The sequence below is a fragment of the Hoplias malabaricus genome, chromosome 1 (genome assembly GCF_029633855.1).
Source record: "Hoplias malabaricus isolate fHopMal1 chromosome 1, fHopMal1.hap1, whole genome shotgun sequence".
In the NCBI taxonomy this organism is placed as follows: domain Eukaryota; kingdom Metazoa; phylum Chordata; class Actinopteri; order Characiformes; family Erythrinidae; genus Hoplias; species Hoplias malabaricus.
In genome coordinates this window covers 46,124,859-46,142,421 of record NC_089800.1, presented here as the reverse complement: position 1 = coordinate 46,142,421, position 17,563 = coordinate 46,124,859, and the positions used below count along the sequence as shown (strand labels likewise).

Genomic DNA, 17,563 nt, shown 5'->3' with positions numbered 1-17,563 from the left:
TATTGTTTATGCAGTTGTGATACATAAATAGTTGTTTAAAGACTCTATAATAGAAGTTACTGATCATTCTCATCTTGTGCTGCTTGGAATCTGATTGTAAACTCATAAGGATAATTAAATAGCCCAATCCCTGCTCTACTTTAAAAGAGCATTTGCCAGTACCCATGTGTATCTGTGTCTGCTGGCATATGTTTTTGCATGTCTGAGAGTGTATGTCTCATGGTATGGCATGCTCACACAAGCACAGACAAGAACAAATTATTGACCAGTTTAATTAATATGCAAATCCCTCGAAAGCCTGACAATGTTTAACTGCTTCATTAGAGAACAAATCTGTTCAATCAGACTCATTAGCTTCATGGACTAAAAACTGATAGAGCAGTGCACCAGATTCTGTGCTTATATCTACGCTGTCATGTTAACAACAATTTGGAGCATTGCATTGGGGTTTATGTCAGTTGTGTGTGACTGAAATGAAAAAAATCTTAATTTGTCCTTTGTGTGTAGATTTTTAAATGAGGTGCACTAGCATTTCTTTCCTTTTTAGAGCCGTCATATTTAAAGCAATGTATAAAGTATTGTCACAGTAATGTTCTGATGGGATTGGGCCCGATGCTTAAAATTCATTACAATGCCTAGTATATTGCACGTCATCTCAATTCAGGCATATATGGAAAGCAATGTCACATCCTGACACTATGATTTTCTGCCTGAGTTAGACAGCATAGGGAATCTGCATATATATTTATATTTCAAAAGCAGTCAGCTATATTTCTTGCTTGGAGGCTGCTGTAGCCAGTGGTCGTTACAATCTGCATGTGTCAGTGTTCTGGCTGCTTTCATTTTTGCAGTCTGACTACCTCAGCAAAGGCTGTGGAATTTATCTTCTGCACACTTGCCTTGGTTCAGGCTAGTTGAAATGAGATTTATTGGAGAAGTGCAGAATTATTGGGGACAGATGTAGGGAGCACTGCAAAAATGATATGAATATGAAAGCATTAGAAATGTAAGCAATATTCACAGTTTGACCAAAGGTTTCTGGAAGTTCATTTTAAATTCCTTCTGAAATTAAGGGTGTTAAATGGGAGTTGTTCCTTCTTCTTTGCACTAACAACACAGGAAGGTTTACACACAGTTTTGGAACTTCTGATGGCATTCAGTCATGAGAGCATGAGTGAGGTTATGTAGATAATGTAAGATTAATTCTGGATTTCAAACTTTTGTTGAACACACGTCTAATAGCTTACTGTACTGGCAGGTAATTATTTCAAGCATTATGTATTGGAAAAATCTAAATTGTCCAGCAAACACTTGTATAGCGTCATTTCTTGGATATTAATTATATTTGAATCATTTTAAAGGGTGACAATTTGGTGCCACAGGTAGTGTCGCTGCCAAACAGCTCTAGAGTTCTGGAGCTGTGGGTTCAAGCCCACTCTTGGGTCACTTTCTGTTAAGAGCTTGGTGTGTTCTCCCTGTGTTTGCATGGGTTTCCTCCCACAGTCCTAAAACAAATGTTGGTTAGTGGACTGGCTATTCAAAATGTCCATAGGTGTGAGTGACTCTGTAAGTGTGCTCCTGCCTTGTGCCCAGTGATCCCAGGTAGCCTCCCGACCAACTGCGACCCTGAAAAGGATACAGTGGGTACAGAAAATGAATAATTTTACTATTTTAAAGATAACTGATTCAGGAATTTCCACATTCACATATTTTTAAGGTAAGAACAGGTTTTTAGGGTGTAATATTATTAAACATCAAATGATTAACAATTTTAATATTTCACACATATTGCCAACATCAAGATGCTTTCACTTGGCAATTTTGTTGCAAAGAGATGCAACACCCTCTTTTGGAAAGACTCTGCACTGCATACTTAAACAGCAGCTTGTGTTTTTCTGTCAGACGAGAGGGAGAAGCATGTCCGTGTGTTCTCTTCTCATGACATCTCATGACATCTTGTTCTGTTTCACTGCCTCACATTGACAGATTTTATAGCAAGAGTCAAAAAAATAATAAAAAAAAGAGGTGAACCAGTAGTTCTGTTTCTCTCCCTGCAGAATGTCACCTCCAACCACAGAGTGAATGATGTCATCTCAACAGAGGACGGGCCGCAGACACTGGTCGGGCGCTTCATGTACGGCCCTTTGGACATGGTCACTCTGACTGGGGAGAAGGTAGGAGAAGTGCATGACGTGGTCTACCAGGTCTTGCGTTATTTATAAAGTGGTTCAGCTTGTCAAAACTTGTGTGACCACTGTAGAAATGCACTGAACTGGCGTCTAGAAATATTGTTTATGTGAAACCTTATTTAGCAAATGAACTGTTCTGATTCCTTTTCTCTTAGGTGGACATATATCTGATGACTCAGCCTCAGTCGGGACGCTGGGTGCACTTTGACACGGAGGTGACCAACAGCAGTGGCAGAGTTTCGTATACCATCCCTGATAGCAAGAAGCTGCCTGTGGGGGTTTACCCTATTAAAATGGTCGTCAAGTAAGTCCATGCCAAGCTCCTGTCTGTCCAAAGGACACTTGCAGGTTATTTGTGTTGTTTCTGTCATTTATAGTTAATTGCTGTTTAATTCACCATTGTGTTGTATGTCAAATGGCCTTTTCCTTCAAAGGCCGCCCCTGTAGGCTTCAGTTTGAATGAGAATTGTTAAGCCCCTCAACTCATGGCTGGTGCACAGTAGCTTCCTAGCCCGTGCTACAATCGATTTCAAGACCTCTGATGAAGTCTGTGGTAAAGGTTACCCCTCTTTTCTTGTTTTCTTTTTCTCTTCTCTCTCACACCTGGCATTCAGGGGAGACCAGACAAGTGCAGAAGCCTTCTTGACAGTGCTGCCTAGGGGAATGGAATGTGTGGTGTTTAGCATCGATGGCTCCTTTGCTGCTAGCGTCTCCATCATGGGCAGTGACCCTAAAGTGCGGCCTGGAGCTGTGGATGTGGTCAGGTAAGTAGCTTATATTTGAAAGAAAAATGATAAAGGAGGAGATCATGGGCTTTTGAAGCTCTGGAGCTTTTCCAGACGCACATTAAACTCCTTCCTGAACTAATTGTAAATGTTAGTCATTTCATCTGATGAGTCTGCGCAGTGTTTTTATGATGACAAGGACTCTTGAGTTTGTTAATGTCCTTAAAAGCATGGAATATATTAATGTTTTCTAATGTCACAATGTGCTGTGTCATGCCAGAGGTTTGAAAACTGTAAATGTGTACCAGGCATATTATGTTGTACAGAGAGAAATTCTCTCAGGTTTTTCTCACTTCTCCTCCTTCTTTATAATATAATATATATAATATATACATATAATATATAATATAACGGAGCAACAGGTAGTGTCACAGTCACACAGTTCCAGGGACCTGGAGCCCCACTCCAGGTGACTGTCTGTGAGGAGTTTGGTGTGTTCTCCCTGTGTCTGTGTCGGTTTCCTCTGGGTGCTCCAGTTTCCTCCCAAGGTCCAAAAACACATGTGGGTAGGTGAATGGGTGACTCAGAGTCCATGTGTGTGTGAGTGAATGTGTGAGTGTGTGTCACTCTGTGAAGGACTGGGGCCCACTACAGGGTGTGTTCCTGCCTTGCGCCCAGTGTTTCCGGGTAGGCTTCCTGAACTGGATAAGCGGTTACAGACAATGAATGAATGAAAATGAATAATATAATATAATTAGTATTTAAATATATAATTTCTAAAATTATTAGTAGTTATTATATCTTCTTTTACAGCAAAAACAAATTTATCCAACCCTGGTTTATTTTAAATACCTTTGCTGGGCTTACCCATTCTAATTCTGTCACATGAGAACTTATTTTCTAATAGCCTTATTCTCTAGCCTCTCATTCAAATTTTTAATTTCACCTTATAAGGCAGTTTAAAGGCCCCCCAGTGACCCCTGAATAAGCTTAAGCTCATGAACTCTGGGAGACTTTTATAGACTCTGAAATAAATATGCCACTTTACCCAGTTTTACCCATATGACAAATGTGTTTTCGTTAATACACAAATATTTCAGTTGCTTATGTAATGTTGCATCCAGAAAATGAAAAACACAATACTAAAACAATTCAGGGGTGACATTAAATAAATAAAAAAAGGTATTTAAAAATAGCAACATACCAAAACGTATTCATGAGCAGAGTCTAAACTTCCAGTTACAGTAGATTTGAGTTCTGACCAAAGTCTCTAGATATACTGTAGTTGTATTGTGAGAAGAGATCAACTGTAAGTGGGAGAGCAGTTCTGAGTGGCTTCTGCTGTAAGTTAGAATGCCAGACCAACCTTTGATGCACAGGGAAGAGATGAGGTGGGGGTGAAAGTGAAAAAAATCTTCAAAGGAATAATTCTGTGCAGAAAGCTATTTATAAAGATGTAGAGAGGAGTGAGGAAGAGCCTCAGGCATGGGCCTTCTCCCCAACTTCCCTTGTTTAACTTTATGGTACAGGGTACTGATGAACAGTATTATTTTGAGTCACAATAAGTGTAATTCTGTTTATGTCACACATAAACTCTATGTTAAATTTAAGGTATTTAATATTAACAATGTGTTTTATAATTGGCAGCTTTTATAGCACTGATAAATGTGCACATTGCTGTGTGTATGTCATGTGAATATTACCACTGTTGTTGCTCTCTTGCTTACATTGTGTTGGTGGATTCTGCTCTGTTCAGACACTGGCAGGACCTGGGCTATCTGATCATCTACATCACTGGGCGCCCAGACATGCAGAAACAGAGAGTGGTGTCATGGCTTTCACAGCACAATTTCCCCCAGGGGATGATCTTCTTCTCCGAGGGTCTGGTTCATGACCCCCTGCGCCAGAAAACCATCTTCCTCAGGAACCTGGTCCAAGAGGTAGAACACTTGGCTGATGCTACACTGTCTGTTATCTACATTAAATCTAATTTATTCCACATTTTCTATTTTCTATCTTTTTAATCTCTAATCTTTTTGAATACCATTCAAACCACACACACACACACACACACACACACACACGCACACACACACACACACACACACACACACACAATGAAACCCCTTAGTAGCATGACCTGAGGCAATCTGTCAGAAAGTCACACCTCATCTTTTCTCATGTTGCTAGTGTCACATTAAGATCAACTCGGCCTATGGCTCCATGAAGGATATCTCCGTCTACAGCATGCTGGGCCTCAGCCCCTGTCAGATCTATATAGTGGGCAGACCATCTAAGAAGTACCAAAATCAGTGCCAGGTGAGGCAGATTATGCTTCAATTTATAAATGAATTTGGTTGATGTTTAAACCGAGCTCAGTGTTGTTCATATTTATGTAAGGGTTAATATATTCATTAAAAAATGTGACATTTGCTGATTTAACTTGATCTACGTTGAAATGTGGTGTGCATGTTAATAATATAATTTGTTCCAGTTACTTTGAGGAGATTCAAGGATATTAATTTAAATATATTTTTGGTTAATTTGGAAAAAACAGGCTTTTTCTCTCCTGCTTTAGCATTCTGTAACTCCTGTTGTTTAATATACATTAATATACATTTATTATAACATTCTTCTGATATAGCATAATGCATGACAGTGACATTTATTTGGAATCAGCCTGCTTATATTCATATAGTATAATAAATGTTTTATACCCATGGCCTTGTTCTCTCTATTGCTTCAAAATTAACATTGTTCACCTACAAAAGTGTTGAGCTAGCTGGTGGCATTTGTTAGTATATAGCCATTTACTGTGTAAAGCCTTGTTTCAACATAAGTGGTTTTGCGTCGTAAACGTCGTAATGCGAACTTCGTGTTTGGTGTGCGTGGCAGAAGAATACACGGTTACGCGATTCAGGACCGAGGAGGATGGCGTAACCACAATCGCATTGTATGCTATTTTTGCTTGCTGCTACGTCGTACTGCTCTCACAGTATGTTATTTACGTACAGTATGTACGTATGTTCCGACTTACACCGAAAATCGGTTTACGACGCGACGTAAGAATGGATCAACGTCGTAAGTCGAGGACCCCCTCTATTTAGAAGGTCTGGCCCGCCTTGTGCCCAATGATTCTGGGTAGGCTCTGGACCCACCGCGACCCTGAACTGGATACGCGGTTACAGATAATGAATGAATATATATATTTAAAAATATGTTTTTATTTTTAAAAATGTGTTTCCATTTCAGTACTGATTGGTATTTTTTACTCTGTTCTATTTTTCTTTTTGTTCCCCCCTCCTGTTTTTTTTTTAAACAAATTTTTTTTGTAGTTTTTGAGCGAGGGATATGCAGTGCACCTGTCCTCTCTGCAGTTTGGTCACCGGGCTCGGCCTAAGAAGAGCTCCTCTGTGCGCATGGTGCTGAGGAAGGGCTCATTCGGCCTTTCTGCAAAGCCAGACTTTCTGTGTAAGCGCACACACTTACGCCGAACAATGTCTGTACAGCAGCCTGAACCACCCATGACACCCAACCCCAAACCAGAGCGTGCCCAGAGCCAGCCTGAATCTGACAAAGATCACGGGGGTGGAGGTGGAGGAGGACACAGTGTGTGGGCGCGAGGGGCCATGCACCGAGGTGACACCACTCCCTGACCACAGAAACACAGGAAGAGAGAGGGGAACGAGAGGAGAAGCTCCAGGTAGGTCTATAGAAAGCTGGGAATTATAGTGCGTCTAATAAAGAAAATATACTGTCAGTCAGAATTTGAGTATGTTCCATGACTTTTATTTTCTTTAGACAATTATACAAGCCGTTTGTGCACAAGTGAACATCTGTGTCCATATTTAGAACACTTTAAAGTTGTTAAATTCACTAGTTATGAGAACTCTATTGAACTGTGTATATGAGCATGCATAGAATTAGCTAAATATGCCTATGTTTTTCAAGATGAGAAAGACTTACTGGTAAAATATATAGTGTTCTGCTTCTTTGTAGACACATAGCTGCGGTCGAACTTTGTTGGATTGATATATCATTGCAGAGTCCTTGAAGCTGTGAATCATTCAAGTCATCATTTCAAATTTATATTCATCAGATCAGTAAATAAAAAGATCTCACATATGAATAGAAGCTACGTTGCGTATACTGCATTTTTATGTTCCACTTGGCTGTGTTTTAACCAGTCATACATGCAGATCATTAGAGTATACAGAAATAGTCAACATCCTTCTGATTTCCTTCGCTGAGCTGGGCTTCCCTCCCACCAGCCGAGCCTTATTTATATTCACAACCAAACCCGAGGTAGAGCTATTATTAGGAGCTGCTCTTTTATTGTCTGAGCTCACTGCACCTCCCACTCTCATTTCTCTGTACTGCCGCTGAAATCCAATGCAAATGTCCAATCGGGAGCTGCTCTGCTGGCTCTGATGATCTGAAAAGGGAATGCTCAGGCATGCTCCAAATCCAGCAGTTACTTAATGGTAAATTATATTTGCTATATGAGCTGGATTGGGACCTGGATTGTGTGCCTCTGTAAATAGCCTTCGAATGATCTTGAGAACAAACGCAGACGGGTGTTCTTTTGAGCCATAATGCGCTGTGAATTTGTCCTTCAAGGTTTTTTCTTCTATTCCCTGCAGCTCCTTCACCTCCTCTCAACCCTTTGCTGTTGTTGCACCACGTTCTAGGACAAATCTCTCCTCTGCTGCAATCTCCATCATAAAGAGCTTGCCACATGTCTGTTGGAATTGACACATCATATACAACACCCCCTGCAAGAGCTGTCCGGCTTAAGCTAGAGGAACAGAACGGGGTTGCATTTTTGCTTTCAAATCCAGTTCTGTATGTGGGATTTCTGAATAGATTTTTATGTCCTGGGAGGCCGTGATGCAGGGATGCACTGATGTGGTGGTTCCCTTGCTCAGCTTTATGTGGATTTGTCTGGTGATCCACATGCCCTTTTCTTCAGAAGACCTGAACATAGGAGGGCCATGCACTGAAGTCCTAAAGGCAAGAAGGACATCTGATAAGAGCCCCAGCACTAATGTTAAGATATTAAAGAGGAAAGCTCATAACCTGCTGCTTGGAGAAGTCTTGGTGCTGGCTCCTGCAATAATCTTTCTTTGTAAATTTCGCAGGTTTTACCCTGCTGTCTGGGCAGCTGTCTGCAGGCATTCTGCAGAGATGGGGCTAGGCTTAGCATATGCTAGCATGCTGTTCTGAGTTGGACTGCCAACCTCTCATCCAGAAGAGTGCATCTGATGGTACGGGCCACTGCTCAACTTGTTCCTGTCCTCTCAACTGGGTCACGTCTTTCCTCTCAACTATAAGCAGCTATGGGAGCAACTGTCAGATGAGATTTTTAACCATGAGCGGTTTCTTTGTGCCTGACCTTCTCCCATTTGTGTGCCAGTTATAAATGTGGCGCTCTGTCAAACCGAGTAAGTCACTATGAGTGTAGATGCTTGTGGCAATAGTTAAATACACCAATCTTTACCATAGGTCAAATGATGACTTCGTAATTATATTGCAGTGGTCACCATAGTTCTTCACAAGATTGTATCTGTACTGCCACATTATTGAGACAGCACTAGCATAATGACTTAATCTGATGTTCTTACTGTTTACAAATAAATGATACACAAATATATTAACAGTATATAAATGGAGATATTACCCATTCCGAGAGATGTTGATTGTCTCCTCGTGTCCTACTTGTAATGTTGCTTTTGTAGTAACGAAATAATGTCTTTTTTTCATGAATGGAACAGAGAATTGCAATGTATTTATTATTGTAAACTTGCCTAACCAAAGTATGTTACACTTTCTTGTACATTTAGGTGTAGACTGCAGTTTGTATAGGCTGTGTAGTGTGAAAGTGTGTGTGGATGTGTTTGTTGGTGTGCACACAAGTACCTGTTGATTTGGATATTTTCGTATCACATGTACATACGTGGAATGAAGAGCTGTCATGATGCATCATGATATACAAGGTCTTAAACTGAGCCGGCATCTTGAGCCTAGGAGATGATGGGTATTTCAAAGACGCACTGTATTTATATGATCTTTTGTGTGTGATGTTCTGAACTGAATCGTGATCACTGTTGTTACTGATGAACTATTGCTGAGTATATTGCAGTATACACTGTATATGAATGTATTTTGAGCCTTATGAACATTTTGTGTACATTTATTTGTCTTACAGAGAAATAGACCTAGCTATTTATTCCAATTATGTGCTATAAGAGAGTATATTTGTATTTTTATTTAAGTTATTCGTTAAGATCTATTATTTATGACAGAATGACTATATGATGGTTTAAAAATCAACTGTCCTAACTGCAGCCAATAAATGTTCTTTTGGCACTGAACTCTGGTACCTTCCATCTTTGAAGTAGTATCACAAACTCTTAACCAAACCTGCTCACTGCTATATTTAAGGCAAATTCTATGAACACTGCTGAGGGATCAGTGAAACAAAGTTTTGAAAACGGTTCACCATTACATCTCTTTAAACACTCACTATAAGCAGGAAATACAAAGCAATTTCTCCTTCAATGCTTCTATAAACCATTTAAGTGAAGTCTCTGAAGAGAAACCCAGCAGAAAGCTCACGTCAAGGTTAATTCCAGTGCAGCTCTCAGGAAGTCTCAACAGTCAGGATGTGAAGCCAAGGCTCTTCCACGGGCCTCGCTCTGAGGTGAGCTCCTCATTCTTTATTCTCCTTCCCCCCCTCCCATAAGCAATCAGACACAGGGGCTCCATTTTATTCTAATTTTATTCTAATTGCTCTGTCAGGTTCATATCACATGGCTTTAGATGGAATTTCCTTTAATATGTATGCAAATCTGGTGAACGGTTTGCCCCATGTAGTAGATTACTGCTAATGCAAATAATGCCTCAGTAGAGAATGCCTTTTTAATACCATGCAGTTAATGCAGTCTCATATAGTGTCATTGTAAAATAACAAGGGCATAAACCACTATTTATGTATTTGTTTGTGATATGAACAATATTGTGCAGAAGTCAGAGACCATCTTCCTATTTGTAATTCCTTAGTAATAATTAATTTATTAGTTTCCAAGTAATCCCAAATACAGTTGAGATCTGGGCTCAGTGGTAGGAAGCAGTCCATCTAATAACACCAGCAGCTTCTTCTGCTTCTTTTTCTCAGCAACAGCTTCATTATCAGCTACTCCCAGCAAATTCACACTGACAATTAACACTGAGTGTGTTGACGATTGTTACATTTTTTACACTCAGTGTTAATTTAACACTAATAATGGTGATTTAACACTGGTGAACTTGCTGTGCACATCATTTTAGACCCATAATATTCAGTATTCACACAGTGAACCTCCAGGGGAAGGTTTTGAATTTCTCCTGTCCTTTAAAGAAAATTTTAATTTCTGTTTACCTTTTGATGCCAGGTTATTTGTTTATTTATTTTTAACAAGTCTTGTATGAAGGCGGCATGGTGGTGCAGCAGGTAGTGTTGCAGTCACACACCTCCAGGGACCTGGAGGTTGTGCTTCGAGTCCTGCTCCGGGTGACTGTCTGTGAGGAGTTTGGTGTGTTCTCCCTGTGTCTGCGTGGGTTTCCTCCCACAGTCCAAAAGCACACGTTGGTAGGTGGATTGGTGACTCAAAAGTGTCCGAAGGAGTGTGTGTGAGTGTGTATGTTGCCCTGTGAAGGACTGGCATCCCCCCCAGGGTGTGTTTCCTCCTTGCGCCCAGTGATTCCGGGTAGGCTCCGGACCCACTGCGACCCTGAATTGGATAAGCGGTTTCAGACCGCTTATCCATTTTTTAACAGTTTTTTTATTGTGAGAGCAAACCGGAGCACCCGGGGGAATGATTGTTAGAAGTCCCATTTTTAAATATGAGTTTATTCTCTTGTTTTTCACTGTAGTTTCCTGTTTGTCCTATGTAGCATGGTTGTGGTTTATTCTCGCTTAGGTATTTTTATTGCAAATATAAGAATCTTCTGTTTATTTGTCATCTTGGGGACCTTGAACTCTGGTAAACCCATACAATAATACAGTCCTGGCCATGGCATTAGTGAGCATTGAGTTCTTTCCAGTCATGATAATGTAGTCTCCATATTTTTCAGCTCTTTTATGGGTGTTAATGAAAAGCTTGGAAACTTAAAAATGCAATTCCACTGATAATGGTTGTTAAAGTTCGTGCCAACATTAAAGTGAGGTCAGTGCCCTGAAGGGCTTGGTTTGGGTTATTAAAGTTTGGTTCAACTTTAGAATATCCTTCACAGTCTGAGAGCAGTAGCAGCTCTTGTAGCAGTAAAGGATGATTCTCAGCCATGGAGCTAGAATCCAATTTTATTTCTATGCTCTCTGTGGCGTCAGCGCTTTTGGGAGAATTTGAGGAAAGATGCAAGATAAGCAGCACTGTGAGGTTCTGAAGAGGGGATTCAATCTGCTCTCTCTCTCTCTCTCTCTCTCTCTCTCTCTCTCTATCACACACACACCACCTTACATAAGAACTGTTCTGTCCAAAGACATATCCTCCCCTGCTGTACACATTCATCAGCTGCAGGGTCAACACAGCAGGCTCATGGGCATTAAATTCCCAGTGTCTGTTTTTAGTGGGAGAATTCTGCTCTGCTCCTACCATTGCATTGTTAATTTAGTTACTTGATGGTTTTAATGTTTTACAGCTTTTGATTCCTCCCGACACCTCTTTAAAGTTTCAATCCTCACTAAATTTAGTAAAGAAAAACTTTTTACTGAAGCTTCTTTTCTTGCTCTTGACCAAAATGAGCTTATTGTAAATATATTGCTGTACTGTTTTGAAAAATATATCAGCTTCATAATATCTTACTTAATTCAACTCTTCTTCTAAAGTGTCGTAGTTAAAATAAACATTAGAAATTATGCACAATGCACAGCTATATGGTTCAAATGCGTCGTTCCATACTTCTGTATTTAATATGTCTTTCCCTGACAGGCATTTCTCTGTCAGTGACCCCACTTCCGAATTTGACCCAAAGCATCAATATTTAACTTAGAGTAATGGCTTTATTCTCTCAGCAAAGTAATAGAAGGTGATTTGACCTAGTGATAATATGTTACTTATTCTCTTTAGACAGTGAAAACTGAGGATGAATGATTCATATTTTTCTGCAAGCTGGAACTTTGGACTTTTGGCCTGAACTGCAGCTTTTCTTCTTCTCCCAAATTTGGCTATGAGTGTTATTTTAAACCAAAATCAAAAAGAAACAGTACATTTCATTATTATTGCATATTAGTGAGTAGTTTTGTTAAAGCAGTTGATTTGTCTTCTGTTAAGTTTGTGTCTTGGTGTCTTTTGTTTTTTACTTGCAGCACTGTGAAAAGAGTAAAACACAGCTGCAGTGAGCATTCATGCAAGTCTTGGTATCACATGAGTCACCCGTATCAATGTAAATGGTAAATACCTGTCTAATTTGGCTCCATCTGGATAAAACAGCGAGGGCAGCAGTGCACAAGACAACAACACAGCCAGCAATCACAGCACCCAGAGGGAAAGCCATTGTCTTTTCTAAATAAAGAGAAGGTAAATGGGCGTGTTTTGATTATTTCACTATATCCATTGTATTTATGTTGGGATTGATCTCTCTGGATCAATTTGCAGCATTGTACCACTACTTTAATTCACTATGAACTATTTCTAATCATTAATAACATAATTACTGTAACGTTATAACCAACACTAAACATGTAAAACCTGTCTATAAATCATCTGTAAAAAGAAAAATAATAGCAAAAAAGCATAGTAAAATAATCCTACTATTACAGTAAAAAGCCACATATTATACAGTGTAGGCCTCTAATAATTCTTTTCAAAATCCATAAATTGGATTGGGTGTTTGTGTTCTGAAAAGGGAACAATGCATAAATATTATTAGAGAACAACTTACATTTTCCTATATTTCAGTCATTGTTCATCTCAATTTAGTTTATACTAGATATATTTAGTTTAACTATAAATAAAGATGTAGGTGAATTGTGCTTTATATTTTAAATACACACAAGAAAAATGTGAAATTTGAATGAAACAAAAAGCTGTTCAGAATTAGAGAACACTGACCTATTTAAGAGTTTTTGGTGTTAATCTTGCACCTGGTGCTGATTTTATGAATAAACCCTATTTAATCTGCAACACTCATGATCATTTTGCCATGTGATAAGCCCCAGTAAAGTGACTGATACACATTGGCAGATGGTTGTTCTGATGAAGACTAGAGGAATGACCCATTTGGCCACTGCAGGAGAAGGTGGTCATTCCAAGAATGTAATTTCTATAATATTGAAGCTTTATAATGAATCCAGTTTCTTTTAAGTCCACATAAATGCTGGTCGTCCACATATATGCTTAAGAACAGGAAGAAGATAAAGGGACTCAGGATAGGGAATCAGTTCAATACTGCAGCTGGAATTGTTCATTTGTTCGATGTTGAACGGGCTAGCTTCAGTCTCGATATAATGTTTCACCATCTGAGAGAATTCCCACTGAAAGCCAACACTGCATTATCCAAACCTCTCATTAAAAGGTGAGACTAACCTTTGATCAGGAATATTCGTGAACAGAGAACTGATCTAACATTCACTTTAATTTAATTTAGTTTGATCAGATGGAAACGCTTATGCTTTGCATCAAACTAGGGAATGACGGTACGAAAGTGTGAAAAAACGTCTGGAAGAGAGAGCTTCATGGTTTGGGGGATGTTTTCTCCAGCAGGAGTTGGGATTTTTATATACTTATATAGCAACGTGAATACTCGTTTATCAGAAACTTCTTTGGTGACACGTGACCCATTAGACCTGATAGTGTTTTAATTACAAATACTTTTTTTTTCTTTTGAATTAAAAAGGTGTCTGTACCTGTGACAGTGACATGAAGTACCTTGGACCTCTCTCCAAATTCTAAGGACGTTGTGAGGCAGGTGTATGTGCCCTGGTGCAGTTTTCGATTCGGTTTGTTGATGATGAGTTTGGCCATCCAACTGTCCTGGTAGAGAGTGTATCCATCCTTCAGCAGATCCACTACAGTACCTTCCCTCAGCCACGAGATGGTGACTGGTGGATTTGCATTCACTGAGCAGGACAGAAAAGCCTCAGTGCTCTCCTCCACTGCTACATTTTCCTCTCCAGACAGATCTGGAGGAACTGGGGACATACAGATGTCAAATTCATTCATCATTAAACTAATATTAATCCAATATCAGTATAATTGTTTAGCAACACCTCCCTGTAATGCTTGAGGTTTAACGTGCTTTGACACTATAAGCGGTCTTTTGACTGCTGTGATGCCTTCTTAGAAGTGCCGCAACTGGTTTTCCTACGTTTGCCTAAAAGTGCGGATCACCATTTATTTCAATGATCATTTATAAAAATAATTCTTTGAACTGGATGGAATTCCAGAGCCCAGCGTTCACACCATGTCCTAGAACGTTCCTTTTTATAACTTCTGACATTTACTTTTTTTTTTTTTGTATTCCTGCAAAGGCTGGTTTTAACTGATTTCACTTCAATTTGTGGGAAATTGCCAGCACCCCATTGTTCTGTTCATTTAATGACAAATTAACCAGTAGAAAGGAAGCTAGAGTAAAATAGTTTTACATATACTTCCTTTATAAATTAAGCTGTTTTTATGGATTTGCCCCATCTGTGCAGATATAGTTTTTGTAGTAGATTTTATGTGTGTAAAAATGTAGCCACATTATTTAAACTGATTACCATACCCTAGATAATTTGATGCACAATTAAGTTTCAGTTTACACCACTTACATTTTATTATTCTGCTGCAATTAATTACACTCTAAATACACTCTAATATAAAATCATGTTTTAATTTAAAAATAATAAAAATTTGTTAAATATTATTAAAATAGATTTAAAGATCTATTATTTTCTATAATATTTAAGTAATAGAAAAACTCCCCCCTGATAAAATTGATTCATTTATTCCACCTTTGGTTGATATAGACACATTTTTAGTGGTTAAATAATGCTAATTTATGGATTCTTAAGTTTTAATGTTGTTGACTGATTAAGTGGTGACTCACACAGCACATTGAGCTTGACTGAGGCAGATACACTGCTGTTTCTCTTCAGTCCACAGGTGAATTTGACTTGGTGGTCATCTTGTGTCAGATTCTGTAAACACAGATGGCTCTGGCTGAGACGGTTCTCCTCCTTTAGTTCAATCAGAGCACTGTTCCTGCTCCACTGCAGCTCCTCCTCGGTGTCCGAACCCGCTGCCTGACAGCTCAAAGTGACTGTGTCTCCCAGATGGACAATGGCCTCCTCTTGCGGACTCACTGTCACCTTCACACCTGAAAGATGGTCAGTACAGAGAAAAACAGTGCATAGGCAGGACACTCAATGAGACATGCATTCCACTGTGCTTACTGCAGAAAGCACTGAAATACCTTTACTGCCCAGTGAAAAGAGTTAGTTTATGCAACTTATGCAACATTTTTCAAAAAACAAATTGTCCTGAGACAGGTGAATATTCCTGAAGGAGAACACTACAATGATAGTGCAAACACCTACACTATAGAGTCTATGAGGGAAAAAAAAACTCATTCCTTTATTATTTTATTTTAAAATGCCAGTTGTCCTCAATGTTTCTTCTTCGTCTTGTTATTATAACTTAGTGGTCAACACTACTCAGGTATTTCCTTTAACATATTATTGCATTGCAGAGCCATTTATTGTCAGTTTCCCTGACCCACTGTGAGCCTGAATCTAGACAGATACAATGCAGAACCAGCATTAATACTGAATCAGGTCAATTTAAGACATGTCTAAAATAAACATCACCGGGACACTGGCCTTTATTTATTGAAAATACTACATTGCAACTTGCATGACTGGCAAGTGATTGTTTATTAAGGATCAATGGATTTTAAAATGCAAACTGCTCCAGGGCTTTTATTGTTTCAGTTCTTCTGAAGTCTACAAATGTTACTTTAAAGTAATATATCTCATTGCACTGTAATAAACCAAGACATTGACATTGCCTGTTAGATGAAATGGAAAATGCATGTCCCCAAAATTGTTGCAGTGATTTTGTTGTAGTGTAAAGACTGTTGTTGTTTTCTTACCTTCTGCCAGCTGCAACAGACAGCACAGGAGGAGTGGGGGAAGAGCTCCCTTCATCTGCAGTGTGTTCATTACCAGCAACTAAAAACTAAACATACATTTTAGATTACTACATTTATATATGTAATTATTCCTGCAGGGAAGATAATATTTAGTTAGCAAAACTTTAATCATAAGACTTGATACTTGCATAAGTCTTTCATGCAAAGTGACATTTACCTGCAAACAAACCGCATTCCAGGAAAGTAGGGACGTTGTGTAAAATTGAATAAAAACATGAATACATCTGTTGAATGAACAAGTGTACAAAGTGTAAATTCTGCTAACAAAATTGCAACAATTAAAAAGTGTAATGAAAAGCAAAGTGATGTGGCCTAGTGGTGAACATACCTCTGTCCCAGCTTTACCTGAATGAGTTGTGGGCATCAATTTCTAAATTAGTTTTTATTCAACATATACAATTATGTTCACTGAAAGCACTGAAAATGTATCTTTGTCCTTCATTCTGATGATTAATAATAATGTTTAGAGTTTATTTACTAATTACAAAATCCAGCTTTTATTGCATTTTGGTTTAGTGTCCTAAACTTTCTGGAAATGTGGTTTGAAAACACCCATAAAGGCTTATCTACAAAAGAATCGGTTCTCATAAAAATATCAAGTGGGAAATGACTAAAGCCAATTTGGTAACAACTGACAGCTGTTGGGAAAATCATTTATAGATGATAATGTAGATTTATGTAAGTTATTGTGAAAGGCTCATGTAGGTCTCATATTATTAGGGACTATCACTTAAATAGATTTAGTTAATTTTCAATTTAAATTATTACAGCAAGATCATTTTAGGACCATTCCTATTGGTTCATGACATTTTCCAACAGATATTTGAAAGTAAACAAAATAGAACAATGTAAATTTATGCACTGCAAAGAACAATGTAAATTTATCATATAAGTTTATATACAGGACAAATGTGTTATCCACTGTGCTTTACCAACCACAAGGTTTAGTTACAAACAGCAATAATATATACTGAGCACTGTATTCCACCTGACATGATAGCAAACAATAGACTCTGCAGGAAAATATCTCCCACATCTGGCGCAGCTGTGGCTGAGGACAGAACATGGTATTGATTAAGGGCAGAATGCTCAGAACCTCTGAAGCTGTAAGGAGGTTACACTTTGTCATTTTGTGTACTCCTTCGTTCTTCTCCAGAGCAATCTGCTCAAGTTGATCTGGGTATCTGAGGGCCTCTGTGCAGGGAATACTGAGAAGCTCTGTCACCTCAAAATCCCTAGAAACCCTTACTAAAAAAATAATAACAGCACAGTTCACCAAATACAAAAACACGGCTGGTAGTAGTCAGTTATCACCTTCAGACTGTTAAAATATACCACACGTAGGAAGCCTTAAGGAGGTTTAAGTTTCAACAAGTGCCTTTTGTAAATCATTAATTTACAACATATATTAAATGTTTCAGATGTCCAGTGAACTACATTAATCTGACCTTTTCCACAGAGGCTCTTAATCTCCAA

The 17,563-nt window shown here is 38.7% G+C and overlaps 2 protein-coding genes across 5 annotated transcripts in view; one reads left to right on the top strand and one right to left on the bottom strand.

Annotated features, from left to right (window-relative positions):
- The window catches only part of pitpnm3 (PITPNM family member 3), a 103,386-nt gene extending 94,128 nt beyond the window's left edge, over nucleotides 1–9,258 (top strand). For 3 of the 4 annotated variants that reach the window (XM_066664385.1, XM_066664360.1, XM_066664377.1), the window contains 7 exons: nucleotides 2,058–2,174; nucleotides 2,345–2,493; nucleotides 2,804–2,953; nucleotides 4,671–4,854; nucleotides 5,105–5,233; nucleotides 6,250–6,617; nucleotides 7,558–9,258. In XM_066664385.1, the coding sequence (XP_066520482.1) occupies nucleotides 2,058–2,174; nucleotides 2,345–2,493; nucleotides 2,804–2,953; nucleotides 4,671–4,854; nucleotides 5,105–5,233; nucleotides 6,250–6,570 (1,050 nt within the window). In that variant the 3' untranslated portion in view covers nucleotides 6,571–6,617; nucleotides 7,558–9,258. The remainder of the gene's footprint in view (nucleotides 1–2,057; nucleotides 2,175–2,344; nucleotides 2,494–2,803; nucleotides 2,954–4,670; nucleotides 4,855–5,104; nucleotides 5,234–6,249; nucleotides 6,618–7,557) is intronic. The other variant, XM_066664370.1, reaches the window with a different exon arrangement.
- Nucleotides 9,259–12,142: 2,884 nt separating this feature from the next.
- On the bottom strand, nucleotides 12,143–16,097 carry LOC136667259 (transmembrane and immunoglobulin domain-containing protein 1-like). The gene is made up of 5 exons (XM_066645011.1): nucleotides 16,028–16,097; nucleotides 14,984–15,253; nucleotides 13,800–14,084; nucleotides 12,353–12,456; nucleotides 12,143–12,262 (listed from the first exon to the last, which is right to left on the bottom strand). Exons 1-5 carry the CDS (start codon nucleotides 16,095–16,097, stop codon nucleotides 12,251–12,253), a joined length of 741 nt encoding a protein of 246 aa, XP_066501108.1. The 3' UTR covers nucleotides 12,143–12,250.
- Between the last annotated feature and the right edge of the window lie 1,466 nt (nucleotides 16,098–17,563).

Excerpts from the sequence above, each read along its gene's own strand:
- LOC136667259 (XM_066645011.1), bottom strand. The coding sequence starts at position 16,097 with ATGAACACACTGCAGATGAAGGGAGCTCTTCCCCCACTCCTCCTGTGC. Across the intron at positions 15,254-16,027 it reads TCTGTTGCAGCTGGCAGAAG|GTGTGAAGGTGACAGTGAGT; the intron begins GTAAGAAAACAA and ends ACCATCTTTCAG. Across the intron at positions 14,085-14,983 it reads AGTCAAGCTCAATGTGCTGT|TTCCTCCAGATCTGTCTGGA; the intron begins GTGAGTCACCAC and ends GTATGTCCCCAG.